The 26,513-nt window shown below is 37.3% G+C and overlaps 1 protein-coding gene across 19 annotated transcripts in view; it reads left to right on the plus strand.

Annotated features, from left to right (window-relative positions):
• The window catches only part of LOC140137448 (uncharacterized), a 78,760-nt gene that overhangs the window by 4,254 nt on the left and 47,993 nt on the right, over nt 1-26,513 (plus strand). For 15 of the 19 annotated variants that reach the window (XM_072159138.1, XM_072159139.1, XM_072159130.1 and 12 more), the window contains exons 2-4: nt 7,038-7,180; nt 8,050-8,936; nt 11,127-11,439. In XM_072159138.1, coding sequence (XP_072015239.1) covers nt 7,109-7,180; nt 8,050-8,936; nt 11,127-11,439 — 1,272 coding nt within the window. In that variant the 5' untranslated portion in view covers nt 7,038-7,108. The other 4 variants (XM_072159129.1, XM_072159127.1, XM_072159128.1 and 1 more) reach the window with 4 other exon arrangements.

The following is a 26,513-nucleotide window of genomic DNA, read 5'->3' on the forward strand; positions in this document are numbered from 1 at the left end:
AGAAAAGAGGTACAATGTATCGTTCGAATGTACCTCATTTCTTAACAAGGAACCACTTGTCATGAAATTTCAGTGAAGTAATTGGATTCCTTGTCCCTATAATATATACTTAACTTTTGTTACCAGTGTGTAGTTATTTTTTGAGAAAAATGCAAAATTAGTCCCAAAATTTATCAGGGGGGTAGTACCACCTTCATTTAAACAATAAATGCATATAATGCAGTGAAAACTGACCAGGTAAGAAGGGGAGCACACTCGGTACAGGAAATTTGGCTGGAGCAGGATTGGAACTGGGGACCTCTGGTTTTTAAAGGAGACCTTAGGATTCAAAATCTAGTCGGATTCGCTGAAACATGACATATTGACATCATGTAAAGCAATGGAAGTTTAGAAGTAAACACAGCCGATCACAACTGGCAATTGCATCAAAAACGTTGCTAAAATTGCACTTTACAAGAAGATTTCAGACTGTTCAAAATAAGCAAATTTAACAAAATAAACAGAATAAATACCGTAGGCCTAACATCTGTTGCAAAAAATGTCAACGCTGTCCGACCAAAAAACAATTGCAACATAATACTCTCGGTCAAGCAGGTATCCTGCCAAGATAATGAATGACCTGGATTTTGCTGATGATATTGCCCTGCTGGCATCTTCCATAGACCGGGCCCAGTCACAGCTTACTAGGACTGCAACTGCAGCAGCAGATCTAGGCCTTGTCATCAGCGCACCTAAGACAGAATATATGACTGCAAACTGTAACGCCCAACCAGCACTTGAAGTCTATGGTAGTATCATCAACCATGTCACAGACTTCAAGTATTTGGGTTCCAAGTAATGTTGGCCGATACAGATCTGTGAATCGGAGATCGGTGCCGATATGGACTGCATCGGCCTTGAATCTGAATCGGCAGATGAGCTATCAGCTGCCGATCTAGCTTACCGATCTCTGAACTTGACAGTAATAAAAGTACACAACAATTCTTTAAGCTTACCATTACTTTCTTATGTAACATTACTACTATTTAATGCCAATATATTTCCAAAAAACGATGTTACCACCGCAAGAATCATGTCGTATTGTTGTTTCATACTGTATTTTATGTACCGTATGTATCCACCCTTTGATAGACCGAATTAAAATGTAAACAAACAATCACGTGTCTCACTGTCTTGTGCTTGCGCTTTTGTCGTCATGACTTGTTGCTGTTTGACATCTGTAACCTTTTGCACATACCGCAAACCTTGCTGTTGTAATTTATCAATTGAACTTGCACGCTCGCGGGCAAAGACTAATATTTTCCAAAAATAAAGCCTGCCATCATTCGGCCGAAGGGATCTGTGAATTGCCCAATATACCTACCCCTCCAGTAACATACGGGAATTCCATTAGCTCTTAAGTCATAACTGCATGAGCATGCGCGATCATTTATTTATAGACGGTCGCCACAATGTCAATATTAAAACTAGTGGCATAGAACTACGAAACCGTACGATGGTACATCATTTTTGGATTAATGATTAAACTTCCGACAATCGGAGGCACTGAGTGAGTAACGCTGGGACTTGGGGTGTAAAATGGTATTTTATTTGGGTTGATATTGACATGATAAACCTCTAAAAACGGTCATCATATTATTACATAGTTACAGGTTTGGGGAATTAAGCTTTGACCGTTAACATTACTGGGGCCCGACTTGAATGAACTTGTACTGGTTGTAAAATAAGATTTAACAGGGCTGTCAACTATCACGCATTGGCTGTGAGTCTCACGCATTGGGTCACTTTCTCACGATCTCACGCCAAGGTAGTATAATCTCACACCTACAATCCCCGAAAAATGTCCTTGAAACGCTTTAGGCATCTTGAATGAAATCAAAAGTGTATTTTTAATATGGATAAAAATGTTCAATATTTGGAATTAGAAGAAAGCTGGGCCATCAATTAACACTTTTCCTTCCCCACCCCCATCATTCAATGTTGCGACACTTTGGAGACACGCTGAACACATTTGCACGTTTCAACATTGCACGGGGAGTGGGGGACTTATTTTCCCTAAAGACGCTTTAATGTTTCAAGACATATTTCGGTGATTGTATGAGGCAATCGCTAAAATTAACATCTGATTTTAAACTTTTGGCTGTAACTTTAAAACTACTTGATAGAATTACTCCAAATTTTCAATGAATATTAGTTAATGCATAAAAAACGACCTTTTTCACCTGTTTCTGATCAACGCCCTCCCCCAAAACAAAAAAAACAACAACAACAAAACGAACCAATAAAAAATCGCATTAGTACGCTCATGAAGTAGGCCTACTCATGCAGAAATATCTTTAAAATTGATCATTTTATTTGCGTGAAATGGTAAAGTGCGATTGTAAATCGTCCCATTGAATCACATAGTGATTTGACGGTTTACCATAGTCTAATACTGAATATTAATACAAGGAGTTTCTTTAATTTAGAAATGGTAAACCGTTGACAAAATTCATAATTTAGGCCGATTTGGTGTCAACTTGTATTTGGAAAGTGTTTTGTTTGAAAGCTTGTTCAAAACTACATCTAATTTTACTATTTTACGTTTTGTTAGCTCTAACATTATTTACATTTTACTGATTTTAGCAAATGTAAATCGTCTGTCGAGATTTACCATTTTCATAATCACGAGAATGCAATGCGCACCCATATATCACGGAATCCCGTAATTATTTCAACATGACAGCGTGGTGTAATGGACAGTACTTCAGACGGTGAAGCGAAAGGCTAGTGGTTCGAGCCCTGACCGTTTCACTTTTTTTCTTCTTTTTTTTTTGTGTGTGACTTATTCAAACCAGTAAACTTTTCTTCTATATTCATGACAATTGACATTGTGAAACACGAAAATAAGTTTTAAAACCCTAATTTATCTATGGCATGATAATTGATTGTTTTTTAATTGTAATAAAGACACACATATAGATCCGGACATCTTTAAATGTCATGAATATGGGCAATATAGCAATTGTCAGATAACACTAGTGGAAGTTTTGGATGAGAAAACGGACATTTTGATGAGAAACGGCCAAAATGGTGAGAATTTAATTTTCTCATTCTTTTGGATGAGAAAATAATAATCGGGGATTAGCAATTGTCACCAGTTTTAATAAGACAATAGAGACCTTGCGGAATGAAGTTACTTTAACTTTAACTTTAACGTCTAGAGGATTATAGAGGATTATGTATTCAGAACCACTCTGCCATTAAAGCCGCTTGAAGTTAAAGTTAGCGAGAATCTATAGTGTGCGTAAATTATGATGAAATACGTCATACTTTAGAACAATAGTTTGCCTATTTCCTCATAGACTACATAATTACCACTAAATGTATTATCTAGTTAATAGACCAATTATTGGAAATCTAATTTGGTTTGGGTAAAAAACATGCTACATGTTGCTGAAAATTACTGATTGAATTAAATCAAAATAAATTTTGAGCCAAACGTCACACTTGATATATAATTTTGTGTGTGCTCATGCGTACACCAAATCAGCTTATGGAACCAAGTTTTTGGCTTGACTTCAACGCCAAGGGATTAATTTCGTAAAATGGGCTGGTTTTACTTGAGCCAGCAGTGTACGATACTTCTGGAAGAGTAAAGCAGGTGCATAACATTTTTATTTATAACATGTCATAGGTTGTGCCTGGTAAGAGAGGGGGTAGGGAGGAGGAGAGGAGGGGGCATTGGAAGTGGACAGGGAGGTGCTTTGCTGGTAGCCAAGGGGGGGGGGGCTCCCCCGTGGGACATCTTCTCTTCCTTCTTGACCCTTCCCTTCTGGATGCTGGCCGCCGTGATATTTTACGCTTTTAGGCCTTTTTCTGCCATTTTAAACCCATTTTTGTAAAAGCGTTTCCCTTTGAGAATCATTACGCCTCCTAACAGAAAAACCCTGACAAAATCACTGGGGGGGGAAACAGGAGTGCGAGTGGGTAATTATAGGAGGTCAAGTTTGAGAGAGCGAGTACAGATAGAGGGGAGAAGGAGGGAAAATAAGGAGAATGTAGGGAAGGGGAAACAGGAGGGGAAGGGGGAGAGAGATTCAGAAGGAGGGAAAGAAATAAAGAATATGTATTTCATTAGGCTTTGCGAAGTAAATTGGAATATGGAATTGACAAAGCTGACGAGCCTTTATTAAATAATATTATATATATATAGGCCTATAACTATCGTAAGAATATTAATTGAAACGTATAGGGCCTAGCTAGTTTCAAAATAATATGATAAGGAGATTAACGCTGGGTCCCGACATAATCCATGTTGAGTGGTATCGCGAGTTCATTCATGTTTACTCAAACGAAGCTCTTAAGGTAGAGTCTTTTGTCTTGAAGTGGGACTAATAACCATTTGACTAAACAAAAGAGAGACATTTGGATGTAGTTGGTAACAAGCTCTTACACATGCCCTTCTTTTGAACGCACATTGATACACATGTCCCGAGTTTAAGCAACAAGGCGCTGTTGGTACAGAAACCAATCTGACGTTAGCGTTGAAGTGAATTTGAGCAAGAAATCCAATCAATATTTTTGAAGTTGCCGTTAAAGTTCCAGTAACTTCATTCCGCAAACTCTCTAATAATGATTGACACACACACCAGGAAGTTTCTCATCCAAGAGAATGAGAAAATTAAATTCTCACCATTTTGGCCGATTCTCATCAAAATGTCCGTTTTCTCATCCAAAACTTCCACTAGTGTAGGAGTTCGTGATCACAGTCTTTATTTAACACGCCACGCTGGGAGGTGCCGTTGTTCTGCAGTGTTTGAGTTGTTGGTGGTGGTGGGAGGGGGGTAATAGACAGTCGATAACCGACAATCAATGATCAATTAATTGTCAATATTCAATTAAATTCTAAAACCTAACACCAACACGGAAATGATGATCACAGACTGTCATGTTCAATCGCAGTTGCTAAGGATGATTAGGGGGGGGGGGGGTTATATTTGTGTGGTTGAGGGTGGTGGAGGAAAATCGATAATCGATTATCGTGTAACACCCCCCCCACCACACACCCCCATTCAAGTTTCATACGTTTTCATAAGTATTTACTTATAGAGTGCTTGCACATAAGGTCATTAGTTCAAATCATCTCCTCTATAGGCACGCTCCAGAAGATATGCAAATGGATGCAGTACTAAAGAATTATTTGACCACTATCTAAATAAAAGATTAGTTGTTTTATTTTGTGCCCACATCATAGCCTATCTATTAATAAATAGTCATGGAAATTTTTTCACGCGGTACCTATGCATTGAACTATATCATGCTGATCACTCACATCTGTAAGATTAGTAATGAAAAGAGCGCTATTGTATTCAATCTATGATTGTAGACATACACAGGTAATGGGTGCAACCTGCTTGTAGTGCAGGGCGATATAGTCAAAATTGATACAATTAGTTGTTTTGTTTTATATCCACATCATAGCTTATGCACTAACTAATATTCATTGAAAATTTGGAGTGATTCTATCAAGTAGTTTTAAAGTTATAGCCAAAAGATTAAAATCAGATGTTAATTTTAGCGATTGCCTCAGACAATCCCCGAAAAATGTCCTTGAAACGCTTTAGGCATCTTGAATGAAATCAAAAGTGTATTTTTAATATGGATAAAAATGTTCAATATTTGGAATTAGAAGAAAGCTGGGCTATCAATTAACACTTTTCCCTTCCCCACCCCCCCATCATTCAATGTTGCGACACTTTGGAGACACGCTGAACACATTTGCACGTTTCAACATTGCACGGGGAAGTGGGGGGGACTTATTGTCCCCTAAAGACGCTTTAATGTTTCAAGACATATTTCGGGGATTGTAGGTAGTAAATCTCACGCAAAAAGCTGGAAAATGAGTAAAATCTCACGCATCATCAAAATAATTTGTTGTCCCTACCCCCCCCCCTGCTTTTCAGATTCTCGAGGGCCGTGGCTCAAATATACGGTCAAAATGAACATTGTATTCGGCAAATCCCGGTACGCCTTTGTCTCACGCCAAGAAATTCCAAAAAGTTGACAGCCCTGCATTTAAGGAATCTGAATCGGGATCGGATCGGCCCGATCTGCTAATTTTCAGATCGGAGATCGGCAGATCCGATCTTGGGTTGGATCGGCCAACACTAGTTCCAAGATGGGCTCTAGTGTTGGAGACCTAAAAAGAAGAAAAGCACTAGCCTGGGCAGCTTTCTGGAAACTGGAACGCCTTTGGAGAAGCCCGTCCTTGCCAATCGAAACAAAAATCAAGCTGTTTCAGACAACGTGTGTTGCTGTATTTCTGTACGGGTGCGAGTCATGGGTAATTACCAAGGACATGGAAAACAAGATCAATGCATTTGCAAGATCTTGCTACAGAGTCTTGTTAAACATCAAGCGTGTGGATCGGATTCCAAATGAAACCATCTACAACCTGACCAACACCACTCCACTGGTTGCCAGAGTCAAGATTCATCAACTCAAATTTCTCGCCATATACTGCATCTTGAAGATGGCGAGCCTGTGAAAGAATATGCGCTTTATATTCCACCACATGGGAAGAGGAAACCGGGACGGCCGCGCACACTGTACTTACAGTATGTCCAGCACCTCCTGGGAGATACTGAAGGGATGCTGCAGCCAAACAAAATTGTTTCGCTTGCCCAAGATGGCATTAGTTGGAGAAAGCTTGTAGTCGCCTGCTCCGCAGCCGACTGATGATGATGACTCTAGCATCAAATGCGTAACTATCGAGAGCTATCCAACCTTTATGATCCCAATTACAATATCTTTGCTCAGGCACTGGTCAGAGCCATGAAACTGCTGTATAGTGTGGCCGGGATCCGGGGCCGGGATCACGCCACACATGCAATATTTTTTTTGAATAAATATACTGCATGATTGATAATATTAGCAAATTCATCACACAGTAAAATATAGGTCTAACTGTTATCAAAACTGATATGCCTCAAAAGATTTTAAATACAGTCACAAAATTACTGGCCTGATTTTGTCAAATTGTTCTTTTCTCTCAGACAGAAACATACTATCTGGTAGCTGACAGAGCTGGTTTCTACATTTTGTTACTACGCTATAACTTGAAAAGATGAAGTACATAGAAAACTTTGAACTGAGAGAGTGGGTCAAGGATAACCTGAAGAAGACTATATTTCAGAAGGTAAGGAAGAGAGAGAGAGAGAGAGAGAGAGAGAGAGAGAGAGTGCGAGGGAGAGGAGAGAGGGACACTTTGTCTTCAAACTTCATTATGAATTATTCACATCTTAGATAGCAAATGACCCACCATTGCATGATGTACATGTATCCACCACATGATCCTAACTTAGAAGTGGCCAATTCTGTGTGTGTATTAATAAACTGTCACCTTCTCTATGACATTGAGAATTTCATCTGATCAAGACCAGTCAAAACTTATGTTTTTCTGGACGTTTCACTTCATCAGCAGTGTTGCTGTTTTCCCCCTTCTCTAACAAAATAAGTTACTCTCAAGCAGAAAATGAAATTCTCACTGTTATGATAATTAGTTTTGAGGATTTTAATTCATTTATTGCCAACGAAATGTCTTTTTTCAAACAGTGATATTTTACCAGATCATGCTGTATGTGATAAAACTTTGATAATATTTGGCAGCCATCGTAAATGATAAAAAAAAAAAATGATGAATACTATGTGCCTGATTAGGCAAAAAAAAAAAAAGGTTTGTCTCAAAGCTCAGGAGGGGTTTTAAAACAAATACGATTTTCTTTTTTTTTTTCTTTTTTATGGCATTTTGAGAAAAAAAAAATGTAATTTTATTTTTTTTTTTCAAATTGTGCGATTTTACAAATGCATGTGCAAGCTTTGAGACAAACCTTTTTTTTTGGCCTTAGTAATGTGTCAGGAGTGTGAATGTGTTTGACCAAATGTTGCAAACCATTGAATTGTCCACCTCTTCCTAATAGATTCATAATAGACTCAGTTGCTTATCAATTTTTGTTACTTCTACACACTAATAGCCTGTGCTTTGTTTTTTTCACACATCACATATAGGCCCATGCATTGGCGGTACAGACAGGGTGTCAAATCATAGTAAAGCTTCAAGATGACTTGGACGTCACCCAACATCAGTATTATGCCACAGATAGACTCCGTAAAGTGTTCAAAAACAACGGACTCCGTCAACGTGCGGGAGAGAAGTTTGTGTCCGGTGTGACCGGTGAACCGCTTATAGATCAAGCCGTCCAGAGTGATGATACAGAACACATTGGTTTGCAGACTTCATCTGGTGAAGTTTCAGACATTGATCAAATTCCATCAGGCATCGAAAACAGGGTTGAAAGTCAAGGGGACGACAGGGTCAAACCGGAAAATGGAACTAGTATGTGTAGTGAAGAGCCAGCCATTCCAGTGCACATGTCGATGACATGCGAGATGTCGGAAGATACTGGAATGGAGACATCGTCGCAGACGGATAGACATTCAGCTGAGGAAACTGATGATGTTTATGAAGGGGGTGGGGATGCCGCTCCTCATGTTAAAATCAAAGAGGAACCTATAGATGATGATGATCCGGGAGGGGACGGAGATGATACCACTCCCATGTATCAGGACCAAGATTTAGACTCAACGACCCCAACAAGCCAAAGTGGCACTCAACTTTTAGGCGCGTCACAGTTTCAAGGCGCAGCAACAGCGCCCTCTACCTCACAGTACTTATCGACGTCTTCATATCAGATTCCAATGTCTCCCAAACCATATCAATGTGCCATGTGCGGTAAAGCCTTCCGTAGCGTTCAAGTCTTACAGAAACATACCCATACATTCCACATGAAAACACAGCATTTGATGGGTGCAAGAACTAGTAGGGGGAGAGGCAGGGGAAGACAGACAGGGCCGAGATTGATGCAGCTTGGTGCCAACCCTACACAACCAAACAGGTAAGGGGGCTTTTATGGGATTTTTTTACAAAAATTGTGAATCAATCAAGTATATAAAAATATATGTTGCTAAAAAAATCTTTTTGGTTAAAATATTGTTGTCTGCTAATTATTTAAATAAGATTTTGGTGGAATTTTCCACATCTTGTGCAAGGGTTGACTGAGAATTTCAGTTTTAAACTTGAATTAACAGGTTTTTTGGTCCAATTTTCTGCACTGGAAAATATTGTATCTGCTGTACAATGTAAGGGTCATTCTTCAATAAATGTCTACTTTCATGTCCCGATACTTGACGCCGTATAGACAGAAAATTTGTAATTCTATAAAAATGTATTATTATTTTTCTGGATTTGTGATTAAAAAGATCATAAAAAGCTATTTTTTCCTGATGTTGGATACTGTCCCCCAGAAAACCCTCATTTCTGTTTCTGTAGCAATAGGGTCCAACTTCAGGTGAAACCAGATGAACAGGAATACAGGGTGCACACATGCAGGATGCTTTTATTGGAGTTGCCTTAGGTAGTTGGTAGTCCTGTATTGTGGAGATGTGATAGGGTAGTCTGTTACTGTTCTGGAGCCGAAAAGAGTACAAGTATAACAGTCTTTGTTTGCAGCTATGATTTGATAGAGTTCTGATGTGAGTGTCTGGTAGGACGTTGGAGCAGCAGGAGGTCAGGTCATTTACCGGCGGGGAATGGGACCCTCTCGATCCTTGTTAGTTTTGGGGTGTTAAGAAGGCCCAATTCCCCTACGTTGAGGCCTACAATTTAAGGTATCAAGCCTATCACAATCAAAACATCAAAAAAGCATGATGCACAGAGCAACTGGCGACCCAAGCATTCCATGTTTTCAACTTTCTTATTGCAGAATGGCTCTTACAGTGGCAGAACGCTCCAAGAGATATCGTGATCGTCTGAAGAATGACCCAGTGCGGAAAGCACAGTACTTGGAAAAAGAGCGGAATCGCAAGAAAACTAATTATGTTCCTATTGCAGAGAGAAGAGAGCAGCAACAGAGGAAAACAAAATAAAGTTGGCGCTCAAGTACAAAGAAATATCAAAGCTAAGAATGAATATGATGCTAAGAAACATGCTGTCCATGTCATGCTTTCATCAGATCAGACACTCCTTCAGTAACACCAGTGATCCAAAATGAAGACAATTAGCAGTTAGTTCCTTTCCCAAGGAAATTTCAATTTAGCCAAATTATTCCACAGGAATAAACAGACTGCACCAGGCTCGAAATCACACTGCTATTATACACTTAAAATGAACGGAATCTTCAACACTTTACCAATGGATCGAGCAGTGCTAACTGACTGCTCCACAATGATCAACAATCCACAACGATCAGTTATCAACAAAGGACCAATAGAGGCCATGAAGGTTAAGAAAAGTAGATCGATAGCCAACAGACAAATAGATCACATGAGTGTAATTCAAATGCTCATGATGTTTAAAATATAATACAGCAATGAACAAAACTGAGTGAATGTTCTTAGTCATCCAGTAGTTTCAAACAGAGTTTTGGAATTAAATCTAATACTGGAACTTACTTTATACAACTATTGCGGCGTTGCGTCTGGAACCACCAGACTTCATACCTAGCCGTCTATCACGTGACCAGCCCAGCGTGTCAGTTGAAGTCTGGTGGTTGAAGATGCAATGTTGCAATATTAGTTGCAAAAAGTAAGTTCCAGTATTAGATTTAATTCCAAAACTCTGAATGAATTAACAAAATTATCAGTTGTACTTTGATTGATAAATAATTTTAAAAATAAACAATGAGCTTCTGCTATTTCATCTGAAGTTCTAGTTGTTATACATTGTATATGAAGTTGGTGAAAAATAATGTGACAGTCACTGTTTTTGCTGAAAATTACCACTGTTATACATGTAGGCAGTAAACGGTTATGAAGAGTAAAAATTGGGACGTTGTACTGACAGTCCACACAATAAAATATTTGGATTTATTTTGGGAAAATACTCTATAGTTTTATAAACTGAGACATGAACATGAATTTTTAAGATGTCATCTATAAATGTGAAACAATGAGTTGCAAAAAAATGTTTTCTAAAAACTTGAAAGTAGACACTCAATACTGAAGAATGACCCATAACGTTACCTAACTCAACCAATGTGAATTAAATCAAATTCAATTACACTTATATTTGTCTCTCTGTATTACAGTTTCACCTGTATCATGTGTAACATCAGCTTCCCTGAAGTCGAGATCTTACAAGATCATATGTCCCGTACCCACATGGGTGCAGCCTCCTCAGGACCACCACATACAGAAGGATCCCCTGGCAACCCTAATTACTCCACCCCTAGTACATCTCAACAAGCCACTGCCTTCCCTAGCCCTAGTAGCGATACGCCAGCAGCTCAGGGTTCCCCTTACAGTCAACAGCCTGGCACCTCATCGTCCGTGCCCATATTTCCCATGCCTTTATCGTCGCCGTCTGGATCTAGAGCAAGTACCTCACCAGGAACCGCAAGGGTAAGTGTCTTTGTTTTCTTAAATGACAGGTGATTCCATTGATGTAAGTTGTCAACAGGAGAAACAGACAGACAAAGGCATCATTCAAGATTTGAACAATTTTAACTCCCTTAGCACTACCTGCCAATCTAACATTGCCTCTGATTGGTCAATTACATGATATCTTCATTTTAATCACCAATCACAATGGAGCTTTGCAAATAATTCACCCCAAGTTTTTGGGTGGTGTAATTATTCTAACAATGTTGCTGATTGATTATGATAACTTCTTTTTGACCAATAGGCAGGTAGTTCTCATGGGGTTTAAATAACACCCATGCAAAGTAGGCCTCAATTAACTTTCCTTTCAGTTTCCGTCACCAAATTGCACTCTACTTTGATGAGTTGTACATGTTGTTTGACAATTACAGTATGGGACTATGGGGGCAATAAAATAACCTTTAAAAGTTTTTTATCACAATTTTTTTGCACTCCACTTTGAATGTTCTGTTGAAACAGGCAAATTTTGGAATGCAAATTGCAATGCGATACAGCTAAATTTGAGGTCTGATTTGAAACAAAACAACCAGCCATATTCATTCCATTTACCAGCCATGCTCCTATAAGCACCCACCCAGCGACTTTACACATGATCGTGGATGGATCCAACTACATACATTTTGTAATGATCCTCCATGTTAGGGTTATAAAATATTAGATTTGTGCATTCAAGGCAAGACAATTGTTTTCAACACATGGATGGATTACACATGTGTACCTAACATTGTATGCACCACCAGAAACCCGTCACATAAACTGTGCATGTGCCAAGTGCCATTAGTTGGGCATTGAAGAGGCAAATATGTCAATTATTTAAATCCAAATTAAGTCAGACAATCAAAGCATCATCAATAAAAATTAAGGCATATGAAAATCGCTTTTGTTAATTTGGTACATGTCTTACATGAGTGAGTATCAAGAACAAGGTTTTCCAACCGGTTTTAGAACACAGCCACATCAAGCCAGCCCCTATACACAACCCTAAGGCATAATTATTATTTTTTCCAAGTCTTTCATGGAAAATCTTGCTACTCCCATATTTTGACCTCTTTACCCTATTTGATAGGGCAGATAACCCCATAGTTCGATACCCATTGACCATTGATCTTCACAGAGTAGAGAGGAAGGTGTGTACCCTTTGGAGTACCTTGGCTTTGGGATACCAGGTAGTATCTCACAGTTATCTGTGTCTTCCTTGACAACATCATCTATGGAATCAACTGTTTAAATGTGAAATGATGCAAGAACTTGATTGTTAAAGACTTCAAGCAAAACCGTAGGATAAACCTCTTTCAAATCTTGATTTTCATCATCCTCTTAAACCTCAGGCAAATAAAATTTGGTTATAGTTTGGATGGGAATACAATTGATCTATGATAGTGCCACATACATGTAGCGCTGTTGAATTTGAGTATAAACCTTCCAACCTTTGTCCATTGGCATTCTGAGTTACACAATCAACTTTTTGCATCATAAAGAAACAATTACATATTATATTCAAGTCTAAGCAACACCAAAGTTGGATGATGGGGGCAGGTGATTTATGTATAAGGATGAGAAATAAAGGCCTCTACAAGTACTGACATTACTGGGTTGCAAAACCAGTAGCTACAACTTACAGAGCAAAATCGTCATGCCATGACATCATCCAGTTGGTATTGTTCAGTCTAGTAAACATTGGCTCTAACATATCGGTGGGAGCATCCTGGAAACCTGTAGACATAGGACTGTATAGGTGCATGTTGGTTTCTTGCACAACCTTGACAAAGCCAGACCACCCCACTCTCTCCCAACGTGCAGATATTTTTAGTGGTTTACATTGTACAGCAGAAGTGATGGCTATCGAGTTTACCTAATGTTCCAATCCTGGCAGATACATTGTAATACAAGATCAGGAAATATCATTATGGATTTCAAATGATCAAGGTTGCAGTCCCTGAACAATAGTCTATCTATCTCATTCATTGAGCAGTGTTGGGTAACACTGAATTCCTGATTTGCAGAGCCTGGTCAGTGCTGATCATAGTCCCCTAGTCTAGATTGTTTATATGTTCTTACAAAGCTGATTCAAAGAGTTTCAGGAATCAGAAGAAGTTGGTGGTCAGATAAATAGCATGGTTTTATTGGAAACTTATATTTTGGAACTGGATGATGTCACGAATTTCTTATGACTTTTAAAATGTTTTTCATTTAGTGTTTACTAATTAATTTTTGTTAGAGCCAATGTTGTGCCATTTATTAGATGTAAAATTAGAATGCATGATACGTACACTAATTATGAATACAAAAATAGAAATAATAAATGAAAATGTTTGAGTATTATTTGTAGGAAGCACAATTTAGCCCTATGTGTATATATACACCGCCTTTACAACGGCCTCCCCAACATTGCAGTCCTGATTTTCACTCAAATTCCCAATGCATCCAAGGGTCCAACCAAGACCACCTATACTTTGTTTAATACCACATGTTTGATAGTGATAGGAGGTGGCACTTATGTCGCAAGTTGCAGTATCAAATTCTGTCGCCGCTAACAAAATTCCACGTAGCTAATAGTAAATACACATACAAAGGTAGTACAACGTAAAAGCGCTGACGGTCAGTCGGTCACTACCAAACTAGAGGTGGAACAAAGTTTAAAATACCTATGTATGTGATCAAATCTGTGTTTGTTGCCAGAATCTGTGTGATGGATTTCGGCTATACAGTAACCCCTATGGAAGGCATGACCTTGATCTCCCTCACAGGTGGTATAGATTTTAAATGGAGCCACCCATTCAGGTAAATGACAGGGTTCGAGGTTTGAGTACGGTTTCACTGCCAAATGTGTGAAAAAAATATTTAGGTGTGAAGAATACTTCTAAAAATGAGCATATATAGTACTTCTAAGGTAAAAATGTCTGAATTTTCAATTTCTCTAACTTAGAATACTGTATCTTAAGTCGTTTTTGGGTTAAACATGGATATATGGCCATTTTTTACTGAAAATGACCAGTTTTAGGTGAAAAAAAAATTCACCATTAATTTTTAATTCCCTAATATTTTCTACTATATAGATAAATGTTGTCTTTCTCTGTTATTTTGTATTACCTGATGGTTTATTTGTTCAAATAAAACTGTTTTTAATTGATTTCATCGCTTACTTTGTATACCATACCGGATAAAGTTGAACTTGAAAGTGAAAAAACGAAGCCCAAAAAGGTCATTTCGAGAGATTTGTATCTTAGTTTCGCCATAAAATTTGATCTAAAGAGGCTAGAGACCTCATTAACTTCTCATTTTAATGATATTTCAATTTGCCACACACTGATAATAATTTTAACTTCCTTAAAAAAAGAGAAATTGAAGAAAATTGCAAAAATGTTACCCATAAAAAAAAAAAAAAAAAAATATGGCAAATTGTAAAAAAATTATTTGGAAAAACTTATGGAGGTACAGCTCTGAAAAGTTGATCGATTGTGCACTCTACCAATCCCCACAATCGATTAGATTTGTGGAATGATGCCATGTATACTTTTTTTCAAAATAATTTTTTACTGACTCAGATTTTGCCCCATTTTGAGGTTCACGCCATTTTTCTGATGTAGCAACCCCTTAAACCCAAAGGTCACACCCATAAAAGTTATTCCAGGAAGAGCAGTCAATGCCTTTCATGTTGTGCCCTCAAATATGTAATTATAAAGGGATGATCTGATGATAATACGACCACCGATGATGAAGAATCTTTCACACCGGGAGATGTAGTATGGGCAAAGCATGGTTGCTTCTGGTATCCAGCTAAAGTCATTTCCCCAACTGATGTACCTGAACATCTATCTGAAGTTCTATCCTAAGAAAACTGAATCAGAATCAAGTAATAGTCAAGTGGTATGGTGAAGAGAACTTTAGTTCTGTACCAGCTCATCACATCAACCATTTATCAAAAAAAAAGTTGATGCAGCCCATGCTGCTAGATCACACAATATTCAGTTGCGCTATCAACAAGCCATTTCTGATGTCTAGGGGTGAATAAAGTGCTATGCTTCAGTATAAACATTTTAAGATTGTGTAAAGGCAATCAGTTATACATTAACACTAAGAACATAATTTCTTTATGAGTTTAGACATCAATAGATTTATTGTCTTGACACCAAACCTGACCGCTATATGTTTACTAAATATATAGGAATACAGGGGCCTCAGTACCAACATCATTTCATTTTCATACATGAAAACAATGTTTAAGCAGTCTTTATAGTTTGTTTAACATATTTATAGATTCAAAACAACTTAACTGAAGTAATAATGTTCTGTAACTTTTTTTAAATACAGTTGTGTTCCAAGTAGACTCCCAGGATTCTTCGTAAAAACAACATGCGCTTAGAATTTGTTACATATCTTTAAAATGGTGATACCCTGTGTATTAAAAACTTCAGAAATGGACTCAGCACAAAATTCTAGTCCAGAAAACATGTATAATGTTATGATAACATGAACTTCATTTTTCCCCCATTTTGGCAGTAAAACCGTACTCAAACCTCGAACCCTGTCAAAAATTTGAAATACGCACATCCTGTGTGGGAGATAAAGGAGTGTATGGATTTCACTGGAATGGCCCATTTAGAGACATACATGATATGTTAATTATTTGCGCTTTCTGAAGTGATGGATTAAAAGTCCTGAAACATTTTTCATGTGAATAAAGAAAATGTTTTTGGCAAATATTTGGAAATTAAAAGTTAATTAAAATGATTTGTTGTTGGATGAAAGGAAGCATAATTTTAATCGACTAAAAATATTCATAATTTGCCAAAAATGCTTCCTGCTGAAATATATACATACTATACTACTATTACTATACCCATGTAGTAACTACAATAGTTTCATATGATATATGGAAGAGTTGCAGAATAACAACAGAAATTGGTTGTAAACCCTGGAACTAAAACCCAACTCCTCATTCTGACATTCATACACTTCATCATACTTCCATCTCCCAACATTAAGCAGTGAAATAACATTTTGATTGGTTGGTTGCATGTGAAAAGAAAGCTGTGCCTTTTGCTAGATCAACAGTTATGATTATGATTTTGAACTTGAGATTTAATGAATGTTCATATTCAAGATAGATGATGAACAGGTCTGTGACCAATGCCGGGTATTTTCTGTGATAATGATACTTGGTAGGGTTACACGTGTTGATCTGTCAGTCTTTTAGTGCCGAAATCTAACAACTCTTTTTCCCGAGTACAAGATTTCAATAAACTAACATATTTATACATGGATTTATCTCGGTCAAAATCGGGATTGGACCCTATGCATATTGGATAACAGAATTGTTTTGGATACAAAAAATAGTGTATGTTTCACAGTCATCATTTAAACAAAGATTTCAACAGTGAGTGTATAGTACAGGGCTCGACTCGAAATTCAGGGAGGCCACCAAGGCCATTACCTGCCCCTTTTCAGTTTTGGCCTTGGTGCACCAGATCTTTTTCACATTCTTCTTCACTCGTTGGCCTTGGTGCCCTTCTTTGTATTTGCCCAGTGGCCTTGAAAATAGGTACCCCCCCCCCCCAAATGAAATAAAGAGGGCTGGTATAGTATATACACACACAATATTTGTGATTCAAGAAATATAAGTTCATTGGAGTACACAGTGACAAAATGTATAGTTGGTCATCATCGAGGAGCCTCTTATTGCAGTCAGTCATGCAGGATCAAGATACATGTATCATCATCGCTGCCAGATTCATCGTTTATGGAAAATGTTGCAGTTGACACATGTAAGTGTTTGTTTTATTCAGGTGTAGATGTCATTTGTTACCGTTACAGTGTATGTACAAGCTTAAAGTATTTTAAAATAGAATAATCATGAAAATAGTTGTAGTCGGGACTATTGGTAATAGTTGCAAAAATAGACTTTTAGGGACATAGTCGTGCAAGCTTAGTGCTTATACTAAATACTAGTTGCGCCTTTAAAAACATTATTAACGGTTACATGTCTATAGCCCGTAGTCTATATAGAATGCTTAAATGTAACCATAAACTTCACCTTTATACATATAAGTACCAAAACTCGGCTCTAAACCTAAACATAACCCTAACCCTGTTTTTAAACATATTCTTATGCTAACTTGGACCCCTTACAGTTACCGTAATGTTTACCGTAACCTTAACCCTAACTCTTACCTAAAATGCCCCAAAACCTTTAATTTAATAACTTTTCGCACTAACAATCCTTTGGACAAACAAGCTCTTCCCGAAAAAAGCAATTTTTTTGTTGCATTTTCGGAATTGCATGATGATATTTTGTCATAAAAAGAGCCCCAAAACGTTCGTTTAGGAGTGGGGGTGATACTCCACAGCCTATTCCCTGGACAAAACTCCCTAAATGTTCAATACTGCACACAAGCCTTGATGGATATGCAGGATATGGATATGTTGGCCAGTTATTTGTACATGAAGTTAGACATTCAAATTATTTTAGGAACCCAATTAAAACTTTAATGTTTAAGGTTGGGAAATTTCCATTGTAAATGACACTTGATGTTAGAAATTTTCAAAAATGCAATTACAAACATAGCAAAACATGGTATAAAATTTAACTTATATCTGTTGACTTACTTTGGAATGGAATTTCACATGTATTCCAGCTCTTCCATTTCATAATTTTCTGAGCTTATGTAAAATACTTTTTTTTCTTAGATTTTCATCAAATGGAGAATGGAGAAGATTACTGTTTAGACCTGAAATACTATCAGTTGTACATTTTTTTTGTAAAGGCTTGGTTGTGCAGAAATTGTATCTATTATGAGCTGGAGAGAGAAATGCTACATCTCATACAAAGTGGTTGGTTACCCCAGAGATGCAAGGAAGAGGCTTTCCCTAATATATATTGCTACAGATGCTAGTTGAGTGAAGATATGAAGCAAATTCCATATTTTCTTTACATTACAGGCTATCGGCGATACTGATGTACCTAGCACCCAGCCAACTATTCAGGATATTGCAATCGCAATTTTAAATATGCCTGGCTCTATCACATCACCTCGTGCACTTAAACAGAATACGTATACAAGTAAGAAATTCAAGAAATTCCAAACAGTAACGTGCACAGAATACGCACAGGCTGCAAAAGAACTACAGAAACGCAAGTTGGGGACTCTCGAAAGCATCAACCTCTGGAGAGCAATAAAACCTACTTTGATATTCATAAAAGCGAAGCCATCGGAAGAGGTGAAAAGACAACTTGAAGAGCTTCATATTAGAAATTCTGTTTATGTGAAAAGATACATGGACCCTCCACCTGCAGCCATAACGAACAACATGATAGAATATCTTTTACAGGAAGGGCTTATTACTAGGGATCAGGTGACTTCAAAGAAGTATTTAAGTGTGAAATTGTGAAGGGCCACAAAGGGGAACAACTCTATTATATCAGATGGAAAAAGGACTTCCAAAAGAATATAGGGAGAGGTAGAGGAAATTCAACAGATTTTTTAATGGAAAAATCATTACAAATTCAGAACCAAAACTGTTCTGACAATGATCCAGTGGCCATACATTATATGTAGGCCTACGGTTGCAAAATTACTGGAAATTTTTGTGCAGTAAATTATACCAATTGAAATTTTGGTAAGTTTGCAGGAATATCATTGGTAGTTTTTGAAAACATTCAGAAAGTTTTGGGACTTTTGAATACCTTTATTTTAAGAATGGTATCGTATTTAAATGAATAATATAAAACAATGTCAATACACTGATTTATGATGGTGTATGCACTTTTGTCAACATAAAGAGTAGTTTCAATATTGTGTCAATACTTCAAAGCGCAGTGATTAATTATTGCTTTGTTGAACCACAAGCCTCAGCACAGTGCAATACATACAATAAAGCAAAAGGTTTGCGATATCCAAGTTGGTTTATTTTGGGAGAAGTGGAGAGGGTTCCTGTCTGTTTAGACATGAAATAGTACCAGCTGTATTAAATTGATTGTGCAGAAATTGTATACCGTATATTGTTAGGAGCTGGAGAGAGAAACGCTACATCTCATTATACAAGGTGGTTGGTTACCCCAGAGATGCAAGGAAGGGTGAGCCCCAGTGTCGACAGCCTTTTAAATAATTAGTTTTCCCTGAAATTAATCACATCCTAATACGGACGATTGGTAGTTCACTAATAAGATAGCTTGCCTTTCCAAACGCAAGAAAAGGAGCCCTATCTGATTGGCTAGAAACCGATCGCTAGATCGCTCAGTGATGAGTGTACAAGCTTGTACAAACTCAGATGTAGAGATGTATTCAATTCCATTTAAATCAATATTCTATTATTGATGCAGATGAAGAAAGTTGTATAGTTGTTCACTCTGCTGTATACTAATGTATTATAGACTTGTGATTTAATATTTTATAGCCAGTGTTACAGCTGAATGGGCTATACTTGTTCTTTTCATAATAATAATATTCTCAAACAGTTGAACATATCACATTATTATCATACGATTTAAAAACATTTCGGTGAAAATGCAGTAAAATATGTGTGTTTAAAGAAAACAGCAATCGCAGCTGAGTGTATTGAATTAGTGTTAGTGTATTGAAAACAAAACCTGCATTTTACCTGACAACAAATCAAATTTTCTTGTAATGGCAATGCCATATGGGGTACTGAGCATGCGCAGATCGTATAAACGTGTATGAATGGAAACGCTGCGGTATCTCATATGATGTAAGTGATATGCTTAGCCCGAGTCGCTCGGCCTATCTGGAACAAAATCACCATGCGTAGCTTTTGAAGAACGAGTGGATTCGCCGTACTATCACAGCAATTTTTGACACAAAAATATAGGGATGATGACGCTGTGAGGCTTTCCCTACCATGGTTATATTGCAACGGATGCTAGTTTAGTGAAGATACATGTATCAAGCAAATTCCATATTTTCTTTACATTACAGGCTGTCGGTCATACTGATGTACCTAGCACCCAGCCAACTATTCAGGATATTGCAATCGCAATTTTACATATGCCTGGCTCTCTTATCTCACCTCGTGCACTTAAACAGAATTCAAGTAAGAGGTTCAAGAAGTTCAAAACAATAACATGCACAGAATACGCAAAGGCTGCAAAAGAATTACAGAAACGCAAGTTGGGGACTCTTGAAATCGTCAAGCTCTGGAGAGCAACGCAACCTACTTTGATATTCATAAAAGCCAAGCCATCAGAGGAGGTGAAAAGACAACTTGAAGAGCTTCATATTGACAGTACTTTTTATGTGGAAAGATACATGGAACCACAACCTGCAGCCATAACCAACAACATGATAGAATATCTACTAGTATTACAGAAAGGGCTTATTAGTATGGATCAGGTGACTTCAAAGAAGTAGTAATGTGTGAAATTGTGAGGGGCCACATTGGGAACAACTCTATTATAAAAGAATAAGGAGAAGTAGAGGAAATTCAACAGATTCTTAAATGGAAAAATCATTACAAATTCAGAACCAAAACTTGTATAAGGCCGTATAAAATTAATGTTTTGGTTCTCGTCCAGAGGATTTTAATGAATTGATGAGGGAGGGAGGTTTTTTTTTTTTTTTTTTAATGTAAAATTAGCATTGTCAGTAGTTTTCGGTCTTCTCCAACAGTGCTCAAGGAAACGATGAGGCCCTTTTTTTTTTTTTTCAAATGTGAGATTCTGAGGATAAACCCCTAGAGTACCACAAAAAGACTTGGAAGTGATGCTTGTTCTCTAATAAACTTATTTATATGTATGAAGATTTCATAAATCATTCCAAAGTCTAAAAAATTGAAAAATCTAAAAAAAAAAAAAAAAAAAAAAAATCTGACAAATCCCAGAAATTGAGGAGGGAGGGGACGAGAACCAAAATATTAATTTTACACGGCCTAACCTGTGGCAGTGCAACAGTGAGTGATCAAGTGGCCATACATTTTGTAGGTAATAAGGTATATTGTAATATACAATGTACATCTAATAATTCTTATGCAAATCCAGAAAAGCCTGTTTCCTTTTTTGGGACGAGTAGATGTGATTACTGATCACTTTACATTGATTTTTTTCGTAGAATTCACCAAAATAAACACAAACTGGAACATGTCGCACATAATTTATGCATGCATTTAAGGAACATTTGGTTAATATTGTAAGGGGGCTGTCATTTTCTTCAGAGGAGGGTTGTGAATAATCTGAATATGCTATATTATTATTATTTCCACAATTCATAAAAATAACAAAATACGCACTAAAATATACATCAAAATACCATCAAAGAATCGTGGAGTAGTTGGCTGAAAGGCCAGAGGTAGCCATCCCCTTTAACAAAAAATGTTACCAAACAGAAAACACAAAACAACAACAGCATAAAAAACAAAACAAACTACAATCCTCGGCAATTTATCATATTTTGAAAGTAAGTGTGTTTTGTACTTGTTTTCGAAAATGTTTTACAGAATAAGACGCTCTTAAAGATTTTTGCAATGAGTTCCATAAAATTGGACCAGCTGTACGGACAGTGTGATTGGCGAATGCTGTGTTATTTTTAGTTAAGTTATTAGTGTTTCTTGTTGGTAATCATGAATATTAGATCGTATTGTAAACAAACTGTTAAATAAGCTTTGTAATCATACTGTACATAAAAACTCCCAATTCTAATTTTTTCATCGTGGAGATGTCTGCATTTCGTCAAAAAACACTAAATTAGAGATACATGCTTGTAGATTTAATTCTATGGGATTTTGTTTTGACAAATAAAGCTGTCTTTTTCTTGGCAGATAATTGTGTTCTGCAATAACAACTCTCATGTGTACTTCAGTAAATAGATGCATTTTGTAGGATTGTAGAAAAATAATTAAACATTTTGCTAGGCAAATCCAATAAAAAGTAACTCACTACTTTAGCTTTCGCCATCTGGGCTGATGGCTTGATCACCAGTGTCTTGGTCCACTGCTTTTCGCGCGAAACGGCTTGTTGACATTTCCGGAAGTGATGTTGTTTTTGTTTTGAGCAGTGGATCGATACGTGATCGAGAGAGACGATACCTTCGTCGCGGTTGATTGCTTTGGCCCCCTTTTTGCAGATTTGGATGGCTTCCCTTATTCTTCTATTCGCGACGAAGGTATCGTCTCTCTCGAAATCAGAGTACTTTTAGTTTCTATAATCCTGTGTAGCTAAAATAACTGACCAACCCCACCTTTTACCTTTTTCCTGACCTTTTTCTTATAACTAAAGAACAGCATTATAGAGTTTGGTAATTAAATCAAATACTGGAACTTGCTTTTTGTTTTGCAACTTTGCTATTTTTATCTGAATCCTTGAGAGCAGAGGTATACTTGAATATGGTTTACAAAATTTGAGCAAGTTTGACTCTGGTGTTGACCTATCATTGACACATGTTCATACCCATCACTAGATTTCTTGCAAAGAAGCAGATTACAATAGTTGAGGATCCTGGCTAACTGAAAAACACGGTGAAGGAAATTCCTTAATGGGGAAGGAGGGGTGTATGCTGGCCCACAGCTGCACAGTTGATAATAACTCGGTGCCAACATTTCTTCTGCACTTGCAGGGTAGCAAAACTTGGTGCTAACATTTCTTCTGCACTGGCAGGGTAGCATAACCTCTTTGTTCCAAATAAAATTGAAAACTTATGAAACTGATTGAGGAATTCCACCTGTTCTCATTATTTCTTGTCTACTGTAAAACTCCAGGTTGAATTTCCTACCAACTTCATGTCTGACGATCATCTACTATTCACTGGTGCTACATTACAGCAGGAGATACAACAATCACATCAAGAGAAGATCTGGAATCTGCTTGATATTGAACAAAGAGACTCATTGGGACATGTGTCTAGTGTCCGAGTGAAACCAGGTATCTTGGAAACCTACAATGGTCATAAGATGAGTGGCAGGGGGAAAATTGCTAGAGTTCTAGTGATGGACTTATTCACAGTTGAGGAACGCTTGATGTGTAATTGCAGAGGTGGTATGGGAAAGCCTGCTCTTGACCCAGTCCGAATGGAAGCTGTCCGTAAAGCTGTTTTTGAACTTTTGCCATGTGAGGTAGCGGAGATGAATAGAGCGTGGAATGATTGTGTGAAATCTATAGATGCAAGTAGCAGGGACCTGAAGCGGAGAAAATATTTTCCCAAGTAGCTAAAATATGGGCAAATGTACAGGAACTACACGAGTTTGTAACCTCAGAAGTACCTTAGCATGTGCACATTGGGAATTTGGGTTTTAAAGGTTGTGGAGTAAAGGATGGGTATTAAATGAAGAAATGATCTGTGAAATTTGAAAATGGAAATAATTCTATTTAGTACACAAACTTTGGACTATCATTGGATGCATTTTTATGTTAACTTTTTTTCTTATCATGGTTAGATCATCAAGTATGTAACAGTCTTGTAAGCATCACATTTTGTATGCCTTAAAGTCACATGAATTGCCAATGTGTTGATTCTACATCCATTTTCAATTTTATGTGCAGAAAAAGAAGGCAGCCTGGAAAATGTTGGGTAGTCAAAGGCGTAGATCCTGGGGGGATCCCCCAATATTTTGCCAGGGGGATGGTCCATACACTCATCCCCCTAATGTGGGTTTCTGACCAAATTAACCTCATGTTTGGCCATTTTAGCCCCAAAAGTATGTAACAGCCTTGTAATTAAGCGTTACATTTTGTATGCCTTAAAGTCACATGAATTGCCAATGTGTTGATTCTACATCCATTTTCAATTTTATGTGCAGAAAAAGAAGGCAGCCTGGAAAATGTTGCCAGAAATGACTGAGAAGAGCATGACGGCTGCCATTTTGCAATGTAGAGGACCTATTGTCACGCACCAAGTGGCAAGAAACGGATGTAGATTTTTGCATCAAATGAAGGCTCAACAGTTTAAGGGCAGAGTAATGGGAGAGAACATGGACCTTTTCGAGCATCATTATTTTTTAATTGTATGTCGAAAGTATATAAAACTATACATTTTTGGAAAGAAAATGAGTCAAGGAATCCCATGGTGACGTCAGATTTGTTCAAAAATCTCAAGTTTTTGAAAAAATCACAAAAATGCACTTTTTTACCCCAATTGTTTTGTGACAAGTTAAAAAAAAATCCGTTCGGAGTAAAAACTTTTTGGTTAGTTTTTCATGGAGAAGAGACATGAACTTAGGGAAGGTTTTTTTATTTTTTTGAAATTCGTCTTATTTTTCAAAATATTGCAAAAAACATGTGAAAAAAACTATTTTGTCACTCTATTAAGCTAAAAATTGCACATAATGGTGTATATTTTTGTTTAAAACAAATATTTTGAAAAAATGAGAAAACCTTCCCTAGACTTTGATGTGCTCTAAACGATAGTGCAAAATGTTTACCTTTTGCTTGCATATTTTTCGAGTTATCTTGTCACAAAAATTGTGCAATATTGTCAAAAATGAACTCTGAGAAATCGACGTTTTAGTAAAAAAATGTCAAAATTATGCACAAAACGCCCTTATATTTTAAAACGGTAAGACTTTCACGCTTGTAAAAGCTGTATCTGGTGCATGGTCTAAATATGCATCTTTTGCACCAATGAATCTATAATGTCTGCTTTTAGTGCGCCAAAATCCAAAATAATTAAAAAATCTAAGTGGCTTTTTCACTGCAAATTTTTGTTTTGTTTACATCACATTTGCTGGCGTTAACAACATACCGAACGCGCCTTGACTCGTCGGACATACGCGCAGAGAGTTGCGCTGGCGTCACGCCTTGACGCGAATCGCTGCATGTAATCACAATATTTCGTGATTCACAAGCATTTCTGACTCATTATTTCCGCCAATTTACTAAGCTGTCTTGAGCCATGTGACATTTTAGAGTTGAAAGGTGTGAGATAAATCAAGCAAAAATACGAGTAAATATTAGGAAGTTGTATTTTTGTCAGTTTCAAGTGAAATAATACATCTTAGTGTTGATAAATATCAAGAAATCTCAAATTCGGGCGTGAACGAATGTGTCTTCCATTACTCTGGCCTTAATGACATTGTTCTAAAAATGGAGACTGCCAAACTTGGTAGAATAGCGACAATACCAGTACGTGGACGTGCAAAAGCAATTCATGTGTTTATCAAGAAATCACCGGAGGAAATGTTACCTATCTTGGTAACGAACCCAGAACTTTGCACAAGACCGGCACGGTACACAACTCGATACTTTCTGCCTATCAGGTCTAATCAGCAAATCATTGTTGACTAAATTTGTTCAGTTAGGAATCATTTCAAGTGAACAGGCTTTGCAGAATGACGCCGATGCAGAATTTTGACCCTGGGCAACCAATAACACAGACTAGCATGCTCAGTGTGTAATTGATTTAAAATGACAGACCTTTGATTAAAAAAATTATGCACTTTTACGATTTTCAATAATTCAAAATATGCAAATCGACAACTTCCAAGAATTTTTTTTTTTTTTTTCACATTTTACAATCACAGAATTTCAAAAACGATCCATTTGAAATTTTTTGAGAAATTGAGTTATCACCTCAGGAAGGTCAATGCATATTTATCTACCTATTTATTACTATAAAATACTTTTATTCTAACCCATAAACGCTAATAAATACTAATAATTGCATTACCATATGCTAATAAATACTAATAAAGTAATAATTGCATCACCATATGTGTGTTATCGGAATCTCAGCAACAGGCAATTTGCCCCTGGAAATAAGGTCAATAGCATACATGTACTTGGTTCCAAAGATCTAAAGCTTTGTGATGTGTATTTTGGTAGATGATCTTCACTCAGAAAATTGGTAGGAAATTCAACCTGAAGAGAAGATCGTCTACTACACACACACCGATTCAGGTTCATTTTCCAACCAACTTCCTGTCTGACCATCATCTACCATTCCCTGGTGCCATAGAACAGGTGACACTACCATCACACCAAGAGAAGATCTGGACATTAATTGATGTTGTACAAAGAGATGGACAGGTGTCCAGTGTCTGACTGAAAACCAGCTGCCTTAGAAACATACAACAGCCTTAACATGGGTGGTAGGGGG

This window comes from Amphiura filiformis, chromosome 17 (genome assembly GCF_039555335.1).
Source record: "Amphiura filiformis chromosome 17, Afil_fr2py, whole genome shotgun sequence".
Taxonomy (NCBI): domain Eukaryota; kingdom Metazoa; phylum Echinodermata; class Ophiuroidea; order Amphilepidida; family Amphiuridae; genus Amphiura; species Amphiura filiformis.